Genomic DNA, 12,463 nt, shown 5'->3' on the forward strand with positions numbered 1-12,463 from the left:
GCTTCAATGCTCGTTCCTCTTTGTAGGCACATCAAGCAGAATTATGTGAAACTGCATTGTGCCAGTGTCCCTGACATTTTTCAAAGAGGCTGAAGATGACAATGCAGTGATATACGCGGCCTGGTTTCCACAGCACAGAATCATCTCTTACATATATACTTAAAAACGGAAAAGAATTTATGCACATCAAATTGAATTATGTGTCAGCTGGCCTTTTATAGTACATGATTATGCAATGAGATAGAATGTGGTCTATGACAAAAATGGAAACATTAGCTCCAGGCATACTGAGATTCTGCAGTCGTTTTGAATAGATCTTCAAGAACATTAGTTGCTTGGCTACATTTTTAAAATGATCTACTGGCTGAAAATATATTAACCAACATGGCTAAATGATTAAGAGTGTTTGATGAAACTGTTTACTAGCCATTTGCTTAATCGACCAGCAAACATTAGCGGTTACAACATCTTAATTGTACATACACAATTCCACAGGAAAAATATTTTATTAATCATATTTTTAAACGAATAGTAACATTTATGTATAAACAAAATATGTACAATATTCCATCTGCTGTAAGTTTCCAAAAATAGTCTGTGTACCTCTCCCTATACAAAACTAATCTTCATCTTTTTTTCAAAACATTACATTCAACCTTCTCATATTTTCTGCATTCCAGTATTTACACAAATACAAGCGTTTATCAGCAGACCTATACCAGATGTCAGAACCCGAAAGGCAACATCTTTTATGAATGGCAAAAGAAAAAAAATTCATCATTTTTTTTTTAAACACAAGTTGTCAAAGCACTGTGCGTTAAAGAGGCTATCCAGTAGTGACTTTAGCATTCTCAAAACCTCGACCTGTCACCATTCACACATATCACATCAAAATTTACAGCAAATTCGTACACTTCCCTCAAACGGCATGCTGACAGATTTAAAATACCACTTCATACATCACTCGCTCATACGTATGGTCACCATTTCACTCAACATCCCCTTTAAGAGCCTGCAAGGATAGTTACTACTGACTTTTATCAATCCTGCAAAAATACAGGTATATACAGAAGCAGTTACATTTAATATTTGGTGCTTTTAGACTGGGTGGGGTCTTTTAGCAGCATATCAGTGCTATAGGAAGGGCACAAGTCAGTTCCTTGGCTATTATTACAGCAGAAAGCTTAAGCAGCATCTATAATTTCATCATTTACATTCATTTCACAGACAGTGCGTTTACACTTCTGAAACTATATGAAAACTTTGGAGGTTTCTTTCAGCTGGAAAATAAGAACGGTTAAGATAAAATGTTGTTTTTTTAAAATCCATTGCACTTTAAAGCCATTTTAAGCAAAGGCTTCACATCTGAAGCAATCTGCTGCCCTTTCCTATTTTAACTGTGAATGAATTATGGTCTCGACAGCCTGTTTACACGAGCTTAGGCTACAACCGTTGGAAAATGGCGTCAAATCTAAATGTAAACACTAGCCATTCTGGGGTTACGTCATTTCCAAACTAGTTTTAAATTGAGATTTTATTTTTCATGTAAACACACAAGATCAGTCAAAGTTTCTTTTATGAAAGTAAATCAATCAGTCTTTGGTTTCCACACACAGGGGTGGGACTTGTTTCAGGGCTTGGATCAGAGCAGATGTGTCCATTGTTGGAGAGATGGAGCCCGGCGACACCCCCCTTTGAGGAATCAAGAGAGGAGAGAGTTTATCGGGGCTCATCAGGCCGGTCAGTGCGGCCGATGTGGGAATCCCAGGGTACAAGACTGGCATGGAAGTCGGGTACCAGCATTTCTCCAGCATGGGCATGTACGCAGCAGCTGCCGAGGGGGGTAGCAGGTAGAAAGGCAGGCACAGAGGCGGCGGGTGATGACTGAGGAAGCTGCCCCCAGCCAGCTCCCCATGAGCAATACGGATATCTTCCTCGGACAGCTCCATCCGAGCCTTCTTGACAGGCGGCTCCTCGTATTCTTGTTTAATGGAGACGATCCTTTCCACCAGAGGGTGTTTCAGCTCGTTTTCTCTCTCGGGACTCTCCAGGTCGTGCTTGGAGTCACTTTTGTCGGGTTCGCCGCCATACCCGCTATCGGTGTCAGTATCGCTACCGCTCTGCTCGCTGCTGGCCGGACAAGTCCTCTGGATCACGGGCACACAGTTTTTGCCGGGCCCTTCAGCCCCGCTCAAGGGTTTTGATCTGAAATCTCCTTCCGGGAACCGAGCAGACGTTTGCCCTATCCCGTTAATATATCCCCCGGTGTGGATCTCCGCTCCCATCTTCTGAAGGTGATTTATCAAGTGTGCGGACTTCACCTCTCTCAGATTCTCATGCTTTGCCAGGTATTGCAGCACCTCTTTGGCACACATCTGGAAGCCAGACTGAAACATTTCATGGCTGGACTCAGATGCCTTAGCTGTCGGTTCACCTGAGAAGTAAAGAAGCCTTCATTAAAACAGCTGACCTACATAAAAGCCCTTCCATAAGAACATAAGAAATAGGAGCAGGAGTAGGCCATTTGGCATGTGGAGCCTGCTCCGCCATTTAATAAGATCTTGGGCTCAGCTCCACTTCCCAGCCTGCTCACCATAACCCTTTACTTCTCTTAGAAGTAAAATGATTAATCGGCAATTATGGTGAAGTATTTTTCCATTTCAATGTATGTACTCCAGGTGTGTCCTGGAGTAATTTAGAAAGTGCTGCGGCTACCATTTTTGGTTTGCAGATTAGAGTTTACAATCAGCAGCCAGTTTGGATTCTAGTACATGGAGGAAGTTAAAGTTCCCACTGTCCTTTATTAATAAAAAAATAGATTTTTGGAACAGCTCAAAGGTCTTAAAATAACCTGTTCTGGAACATTTGAATGTCTGTACAGTTGAAAGTAAATAAAATCAGCTGCATTCCGACCACCATTTTGGACTGTCACTATGACAACAAGTTGCAAGGCTTGAAATTAAGGTTCGAAACCATAAAACCAAACCAGAATGCACAAATCTGCTAATGTTATTATAGAAAATGTAAAAGCATTTGTAATTAAAGCTATGAGAGCATAAATAAACTCAGAGCAATCTAGGTATTTCATTTTATTTACATATATTAAAAAAAGGATAAAATCCAAACAGTATTTCTTGTTGCTTTCTGTGTCTGGATACTGCACTCACCGATTTGTAAACCATTCTGCAGGGCTAATATTTTTTGTTGCTGCTGTTCAATGAGGCCGGTTAATGCCTTCACGTGCTTCAAGGTAAGCTCAAGTACGACAGCTTTTTCCAAATGCCCCAAAGTCTGAAATGAAGATGCGTATATTATTAACAAGGGATGCTTCACTTACAGGGGGTCAATGACGTGGCATCCCACAAAAACAGATTTAAAGACAGACTGAGGGCAAGCTTCTTTACTCCACTCCAAGATCAACTTGTATCTCACATCCAGCAAGTATTTCCAAATGTTCAATTACTGAATTACATATAATTAAGGAGTACGCAACCATTAAATCCCCATATAACTAAACTAATAGTATCTAAACGTTAAAACCCCCACTAACTAAACTAATAGTATCTAATCGTTAAATATCTCCATCCGCATTGATTTTAAATGTTGAATGTACCATACCAGTGCGAGTTTACTGAACAGAATATGTTAGCAAAATGCTGCACCTCAACATCTAGAAACATTTCCTGGAACCATTTTAATAGAATCATTGAACAGGTGCTGCCAAGGAGCAGCATTGCAGAAAGGAACTCGGAAATCCCAGGCGTGTATGTTATGTAAAACAAACAATGTCATCCTCTACCCCCAACCCAGACGATTTGCTTCAATTATTAAATCAATCAAATTCTGCTTATTTGTTTAATTATTCAAATCGGATTCTAAACCTTCCCCCTCTCCAAATGCGTTTGGAGCTTTGGTTTTACTCGAAAGCAAAACCACCCCGGACAATTCAGGTTTACATAAACAAGGTTTTTTTTCCCCACACAAAAAAAACTGAAAGGCAGACAGACGGCGCCTTTAACACTGAACCAGTTATGCCAAAACACGTTTAATTTCAGCCTCTTTTACCGTCAGTTTGAGATGTTCAGGGAGCATGTCCTTTAACTGTGCTATGCATTCATTAATCCTATCACGTCTTTTCTTTTCTATCAGTCGGTGTGGCAATTTATATGTTTCCTAAAAAAAATTAAAATAGGAGTGGGTCAACAATGGTTATGTTTTGGGTACAGCTACATTTAACAAGGGTCATTTTGCTATACCACAATTAAGAAAGCCTGTATAATTACAATCCAGCCAGAGCAATGCCCACATATAGAGGATAAAGGGACACGTTACCTTGTTGTCGTCGCTTCTCTTTAGTCCCCTCTTAGCTTTATAAACAAACATGTGAGAGAATTCCATTCTGAGGGGGAAAAAATGGCAAAAATAAGAATGAAACTCAGGCGGTGATTTTTTTTCTAAAATTAAAAAAAAACTCAGTTTATGATATCAAAAAAAATTTAAATTCGGAAGCATACCCTTGCATCTCGTTGTTTTCAAAAGTTGGGATTTTCGGCATACAAGGAGGAGGCTGGGCAGTCGTGATTCTTTCCATTTCAGTAATGTTGCTGCTGCTGCCGCCGGATGGGGTTCTCCTTTGCTATTCCTCTCGCTGTCTGTCTGTCTGTCTGTCTCGGTCTCTGTACTGACTGATCAGCCCCGAGTTTGCTGCACCACACTTGCTTGCCTTTAACAAACGTGTGGGTGTACAGGGCTACGTGTTAAACCCTGTGACTCCAGGCACGTCTTTGCTCTTACAGTAAAAAAAAGAGCTCCAGTCACATGAGACTCACGTGTACAGAAGGCTGTTCACATTTCTCGCTCTTTCTAATCTGCCTCTCCAAAACAAGACGGGGGGGGGGGGGCATGAGATGGGAAATTAAAATCAATCAGGATAGGGACGATTCATTAGTTTGATGCCTCACATTTATATATATTTTTTTAAATACATATCGAAATTTCTTCATACGGGTCGCCGTGCCCCGAGGATGTGACGCTAGGAAGTGATTGATTGGCAATCGATAAGTTTTTGAATTGACCATAATCCCAGAGGTGGGGGTCTATGTGGATGGCCCAGCTCTCTCTGGGTATTGTAGTAGATCATCCGACTTTTTTTGGGTGGGGGTGGGAAGGGAGGTCATGTTTTCCCATTGGAAAATGTGAAGGGAAGCCAGACCATAATCCCCCAGTCTCCCTTTGCCAAACACAGGCCGGCCACTGCCCGTGCACGCTGCACGGAGCGGCTGGCCTCTCTCTTTGATGGAACGGGAATGCGGGTAAAAAGTTGCCAAATGCCTCCAAGCGCATTCAAAAAAAAACGACGCTTTCATTTTACATTCAATTTTCAACAACGAATACATGACTCGGTGCCGAAGTCCGATTGGGAAATACGTTTGCCGATCGGCCCGTTTTTTGCCGTTAGCAGTTTATTCCACTTCTGCGGGGCTAACTAATGAGTGAAGGCTTTAATTCGCCGTGCAGCTTTGAAGGGCGTCCACTGCATGGGCGCAGAGCGTGGGGCCGGAGAATGAACCCCGTGCTCTGGGCTCATTGCACAGGCACCGGGGCTCGGAAGGGTCTGCAGATGTCAGGCTGAGCAGTTGCAGTCCGTTTGGCCGCAGGGTCATCGATCTGACAACCTCTGCGCCGCGGGAAACGTGAGAAACCAACACGACATTCAGTCAGACCCAGGCGGCGGGTCCTAGGGCAGGGCAAAGCAACGCGGACTGCAGCAAAGCAGAGGTCATTGCGAGGAAACACCGAGAGAGAGAGAGGTTCTGGCCTCACATGTGGCAGAGCTCCCCCTCCCACAGGGGCAGGCAGAGGCTGTTCACTCTTACTTTAGGGGATTAGCGGGACATAAATGCATTTATTCCTCTCTAGAAACTCGCAACTCCACACTTCATGCGGGAAAGTACCCTCTTTAAAATGAGCCTAGTGTTGCGCAGGGCTAGGTTGGGATTGTGTGTGTGTGTTGTGTGGAGTGAATAGTTGGGGTGTCGGGGTGTGTGTGTGTTGTGTGGAGTGAATAGTTGGGGTGTGTGTGTGTGTGTTGGGTTTTCGGGGTGTTCGCTTCGTGCACGGTTGGCTGCTCAGCTGGCTTGCTCCGCTTGGCCCCGCCTGCCGGCGTGCGAGGTAACGTGAGGTCCCCGCGACACCGCTCACACACAGACAGACAGTCTGACAGTCTGAGCTTGGGCACATGAACGTGACAGCGGACTTTGAACACAGCACTCACATAGGGACACCTCCCGCACCACCTCAACAACACGGGCTGCAATTTCACAACCTCCCCCTCCCAATATAATAATAATAGCGAGAAATGAAGAGAGGATTAGCAAGAGAACATTTATATATATATAAAATTACAATCCTACGCCGAAATGAGGGTGTCACGGCGCCATTTCCACCCTTCGTTTCCCACTGTTAGTTTCCGCCCCCCTTACTGCTGTCATTACCATTCAACTGCTTTTTTAGGGCAGGTTTCCGAGTTAAAGACAAAGTTACACAGTAGGCGCAGAATATTTTTAGGGAAGAATATAGGATCAATTTACCGAAGACCCTCATTAAAAATTCTTGAAATAATTCTCTTTCTTGGGGAATATTTCCAAAAGGGAGATTTTCAATGGAAGATGTACAGGGTCTAATAATTGCCTTACCATATATATATATAAGGAGAGGGGCGATATTCTATTTGAAGAGATTCAAGAACAGGCGTTTGTTTGTTTTTTGGACAGACGTATGCGACAAAAATGATGGCCAGTGTTTTAGCAGGATTACAGTAGGTATTTAGCATTTCGTATCTCTCCCTGCTTAAGATTCCCATAGCGGTGGGGGTCATTCGCAGTTGAATTTATGTGAAGCCCACGTTCCTGCAATAGACTATTATGAAAAGGGAAAGAGCTGGCTAGGGTGTTCGCCATTAGTCCAGGCGGGCGGAGACGCGAATTTCCTCAACGTCGGGACAACATCTCGTCCAGGGACCAACAGCAGCAGGTTTTCGGCCACTGCAATTTCGTGCGGTAGTTACTTAACGAATTTTATCCACGTTAAAAAAAAATCCGTCAGCAATCGCCTAACTAGGATTTCCAATTCTGACTGGACCTATTCCCATGACCTCCTGTCGAGAACTGCCTCGCCCAGCACTTTTTCTCATCTCCAATATTTTAACAATTAGTAAAGGAAAATGTTCAAAGCAAATGATTAAAAAAAAATGATCCTATGATCCTGGGTTGTTTGGAACTGTGTGCGGGAGATTAATCTTTAATTCCTGAAGACTCCAGGAGAATCCTGGTGGATTGGCTTGGCATGGCGACCCGCCGTATAACTGGGTAGGTCGGCGGCAGAAAATACCAGCATGTGGAACTGGAGCAAAGTGACAATTAAAGGGGTCATAGAATGATACCGCACAGAAAGAGGCCATTCGGCCCATCGTGCCTGTCCCAGCTCTTTGAAAGAGCTATCCAATCAGTCCCACTCACTGCTCTTTCCACATATGCCTGCACATGTCTCCTTTTCAAGTATTTATCCAATTCCTTTTTGAAAAGTTACTATTCAATCTGTTTCCACCGACCTTTCAGGCAGTGCTTTCCAGATCATCATAAATCGCTGTGTTAAAAAATCTCCTCATTCCCCCCTTTAATAAAAGGTCATTTGCAAAAGGCACCAACACACGGGAAGGGTGCTTCATCCAAAATAGAAAGACGTGCATTTATATAGCGCCTTTCATAACCACCGGACATCTCAAAGCGCTTTACATCCAATGAAGTTCTTTTTTTTAAAGTTTAGTCACTGTTGTAATGTGGGAAACGCACAGCAAGCTCCCACAAACAGCAATGTGATAATGACCTTATAAGCTGTACTTGTTATGTTGATTGTGGGACAAATATTGGCCAGGACACCGGAGATAACTCTCCTGCTAGAAGGGCTGAATGGCCTGCTCCTGCACCTATTTTCTATGTTTCTATGCTCTTCTTCGAAATAGTGCCATGGGATTTTTTTATGTCCACTTGAGAGGGCAGACGGGGCCTCGGTTTAATGTCTCATCCGACTTGCCTTATGTGTTTAGTTGATTTGGGGATGGCTATGTTACAAACTGTTGCTTAATCCTATCCCTCACTCGCTGGTCCACTCGCCCCTAACCACGCACTTGCTAGCTACCCAGTCCTGTTTTCACAAGCTCAAACTTGCTCTGGTGGTTCTGGGTATTTCGTTTTTGAAACTCAATGGACAGGATTTTCTCGGGGATTTCCAGCAACTGCAAACGTGTCACAGTCTGGCCACAGAAAAGTAAAAACGCTGAACTATTCCCAGGCTCGACTGGCCAAGACACACGCACTCATCTCTTGCAATCGTGCGTCCAAATCTGCCTCCCGCCCCATAAATTCCCCCGCATCAATCTTTTTTCGTCGGCACGCAATTTTACGTGAGAGCTTTCTGCCCAAGCGGACAAAGGTGCGGAGAGTTCCTCTTTTTTGTCACCAGATCACATGCAGCACCTGCGGACTGGGACCTGCCCACCACTTTCACGGGAACTCGGTTTGCCCGGGTCCCATTAGATTCACCGTATTTATAATGCACATATATAATGCACCGATTGTCAAAACACTTTTGGCAATGCGTTGAGAATGCCCACGGTGCCTTTATTGCAGTACATCGAACCCAGACCCAGCAGCAAACACAGACGCCTCCCATTCTAAAGGGCCTCAAATCGACACTCGGTGTGAGTGAAGCGTCTCCGCTTCTGCCTGTGCAGTCAACACGTGCAACGCACGGAGCATCTAAGGCCATGGTAGACCCGCCTCTCCTCTCAATGTAAAGCACACCGTCACCATGTGAGAGTCACACTTCCCAGCCACGCGGCAGGTGCACATCAACATATCAAAAATTGGAGTTACTTATTAACTGGTAGATAAATTTCCTTTTGAATAATTGCACCCTTCTGCTGTGACTAGAAAGACTTGCACTATTTTTTATTCATTCTGGGTTGTGGGTGTTGCTGACAAGACCAGCATTTATTGCCCACTCCTAATTGCCCTGGAGAAGGTGGTGAGCCGCCTTCTTGAACCGCTGCAGTCCGTGTGGTGAAGGTACTCCCACAGTGCTGTTAGGAAGGGGGTGCCAGGATTTCGGGCCAGTGACGATGAAGGAACGGCAATTTCCAAGTCAGGATGGAATGTAACTTGAAGGTGGTGGTGTTCCTATGTGCCTGCTGCCCTTGTCCTTCTAAATGGTAGAGGTTGTGGGTTTGGGAGGTGCTGCCGAAGAAGCCTTGGCGAGTTGCTGCAGTGCATCTTGTAGATGGTACACACTGCAGCCACGGTGGTGCAAATGAATGTTTAAGGTGGTGGGTGGGGTGCCAATCAAGCGGACTGCTTTTTCCTGGATGGTGTCGAGCTTCTATAGTGTTGTTGGAGCTGCACTCATCTAGGCAAGTGGAGAGTATTCCATCACACTCCTGATTTGTGCCTTGTAGATGGTGGAAAGGCTTTGGGGAGTCAGGTGAGTCGCTCACCACAGAATACCCAGCCTCTGATGCTGTTGCGGCTGGTCCAGTTAAACCCCTTTCATGACCACAGGACGACCCAAAGTGCTTCACAGCCAATTAAGAACTTTTAAAATTCACAATGAGATGTTAAACCGAGGCCCCGTCTGCCCTCTCAGGTGGACGTAAATGGCAGTATTTGAAGAAGAGCAGAGTTCTCCTGGGTCCTGGCCAACATGTATCCCTCAACTAACATCACTAAAACGTATTATATGGTCATTGCTGTTTGTGGGACCTTGCTGTGTGTAAATTGGTTGCATTTCAAAAATACTTAATTGGCTGTAAAGCACTCCCGAGACATCCTGATGTTATGAAAGTCGTTATATATAAATGCAAGTTCTTTCTTTCATCTGTATTATTTTGTGCAAAATAGCCCAATGTCATGCACCACAAGCGGTCCCAGCAGGTATTGCTGGTCTGTGAACAGGTGTGGAAACACTGGCCAATGCTCCTCTCCCAACCCTGGGGCACACCTGCCATCACCTTCGATGAAATCGATATAAAAAGGTCTTATGAGACTGAAGTTGATCATGGGGGGGGGGGGGGGGGGTCGAAGGGAGGAGGTGGGGAAGAGCATAAAATCTCCCAATAATTTAAATGTTTAATTTTTTTCAGTTCCTCTGTAATGACTTTAGTTTCTTATTTGCCAACAGTCAACCAACAGTCAAGCTGCTTATTTGCTTCATCCAGTTTCTTATTTGCATGTCTGAATGTTAACTAGTTAAACTATATACTCACACTGCAATGTCCCAGCAATTGACTGCAGATTTATCCTGTTAAAAACGTACTGATTTCACAGACACTAAATATTCTGTAGTTATACGACGAGGTATCAGCTCTGGAACTTTAAATACAAAAGGGGGAAATAAGTACCCAACAACTTAAAAGAAGTGTGCCATAATTAAAAATTGCTGAAATATTCCTTTTCCATCTGTTTTCTCTCCTTACCCCTTTTCTTCTGAAGGCAGCAACCTGTACTGAGGTAAAGTTCCACAGTCATGCCCCAGTACCTCATTCAAGTGACCATTTTCACCTATGACCTTGTCCGCTGGAGGAAGGGCGTCCAAATCTTGCCTTCAACTGACATCCACACTACTCACTTCCAGCAATGGTCACCAGACAGTAATTCTAACCTCTGGATGTGGCTCACAGCCTTAAAATTAATTCAGCAGATATATTTTCCTCACCCACAAACAATGTTTCCCTTTTCACCTATCACACTTACATAAAGGAATATGTGACGGATGCACAACCAACCCCTTGAATATAGGTCACAAGATAACAACAGATTCGTCCCATTTGATTCATCCATCTTGGAAGATCGTAACACACCTCTCCCATTGTACCATTAAATTGTTTATTAAATGGTTCCATGGTTTTTGCATCCACTTACTCCATTTGGAAGTTAATTCCACACATTGCCCATTCTTCGTGTGAAGAAGAATGTCTTCATATCTGTTCTAAAAGTACCCTTCTCTAGTTTGAAGCTGTGTTTCCTAGTCCTTGATTTCCTTTGCCCCACTATTGGCGGCCGTGCCTTCAACTGCCTAGATCCTAAGCTCTGGAATTCCCTCCCTAAACCTCTCTTCCTCTCCTCCTTTAAGTCGCTCCTTAAATCCTACCTCTTTGACCAAGCTTTTGGTCACCTGTCCCAGTATCTCTTTACGTGGCTCAGTGTCAAATTCTGTATGATTACACTCCTGTGAAGCGCCTTCGAATGCTTTACCCTCACAGCTAAAGGGATCAAGGGGTATGGAGAGAAAGCAGGAATGGGGTACTGAAATGCATGATCAGCCATGGTCAGTGTAGACACCGAGATGTGATAGACCTGTGCTCAACATTGTTATATATCCAATTATTGGAAATAGATAAGTTCAGTTGAAACCTATTACTAAAAAATAACAGATTTGAACCTCTCAACTGATTTATTGCCTTTACCGGACTTCTAGGTATGTTGTACCTGATATACTTTGTCGAAAAATATACTGGATTCCAATATAAACCGGGTTGAATCAAAGATACATTTTATAAATGATTTCTGCCTGACTTTCAATTCGCCCATATCTTTCTTCAACTAGAAGTCTGAGATCCAGGCCAATTAATAGACCTAATCTGAGGAGCAAAATATAATATATAAAAAAACATTGGCTGCAACTGTGGCTTGTGCCCTCCCTACCTTTTCCATCACATACCTATACAGTTGCCACCACTTACACCGTCCACACTTATCATGGATAGCCACCTATATCGGGCAAATAGTGCCAATCATCTATCATTACCATAGGCGTCATTTACAAATACACTGCTTGAAATGTATTAAGTGTATTGGCTATTTCATGCAGTTCAGTACATTTACTCAGAGTCAGGAGGTCATGGGTCTCACTCCAGCGTCGAGCACAAAATCTGGGCTGAAAGTGAAATGTCAATTGCCTTGTGTCTTGTCGACAGACGCTGCCTGACCTATTATTTGCCTCCAGACTTTTCTGCTTTTGTTTCAGATTTTCAGCATTTCAGCCTTGGCTCAGTGGTAGCATTCGTGCCTCGGAGTCAGAAGGTTGTGGGTTCAAGTCCCACTTGAGCACATAATCTAGGCTGAAGGAGTGCTGCACTGTCAGGTGCCATCCTTTGGATGAGATGTTAAACTGAGGGCCTGGCTGCCCTCTCAGGCGGATGTAAGAGTACTCATTGCACAATTTTGAAGAAGTGCAGAGGTGGTGTCCTGGCCGATATTTATCCCTCAACCAACAGCACTAAAGCAAATTATCTGGTCAGTATCTCATTGCTGTTTGTAGGACCTTGCTGTGTGCAAATTGGCTGCCGTGTTTCCCTATATTTATAGCTTCAAAAGTATTTAATGTCTGTAAAGTGCTTTGCAACATCCTA

At 43.8% G+C, this 12,463-nt stretch overlaps 1 protein-coding gene across 1 annotated transcript; it reads right to left on the reverse strand.

Moving 5' to 3' along the window:
* Positions 1-487: 487 nt before the first annotated feature.
* bhlhe40 (basic helix-loop-helix family, member e40) lies at positions 488-4,800 on the reverse strand. The gene is made up of 5 exons (XM_070895730.1): positions 4,515-4,800; positions 4,333-4,399; positions 4,066-4,173; positions 3,168-3,291; positions 488-2,434 (listed from the first exon to the last, which is right to left on the reverse strand). Exons 1-5 carry the CDS (start codon positions 4,589-4,591, stop codon positions 1,593-1,595), a joined length of 1,218 nt encoding a protein of 405 aa, XP_070751831.1. The 5' UTR covers positions 4,592-4,800; the 3' UTR covers positions 488-1,592.
* Positions 4,801-12,463: the final 7,663 nt, after the last annotated feature.

The sequence above is a fragment of the Pristiophorus japonicus genome, chromosome 12, assembly GCF_044704955.1.
Source record: "Pristiophorus japonicus isolate sPriJap1 chromosome 12, sPriJap1.hap1, whole genome shotgun sequence".
NCBI lineage: Eukaryota > Metazoa > Chordata > Chondrichthyes > Pristiophoridae > Pristiophorus > Pristiophorus japonicus.

What these genes read in the sequence shown, in the direction of transcription:
- bhlhe40 (XM_070895730.1), bottom strand. Translation starts at nt 4,591, where the DNA reads ATGGAAAGAATCACGACTGCCCAGCCTCCTCCTTGTATGCCGAAAATC. An exon ending in AGAGAAGCGACGACAACAAG is followed by an intron (nt 4,174 to 4,332) that starts GTAACGTGTCCC and finishes AATTTTTTTTAG; the next exon opens with GAAACATATAAATTGCCACA. An exon ending in GCAGAATGGTTTACAAATCG is followed by an intron (nt 2,435 to 3,167) that starts GTGAGTGCAGTA and finishes TTTACTTCTCAG; the next exon opens with GTGAACCGACAGCTAAGGCA.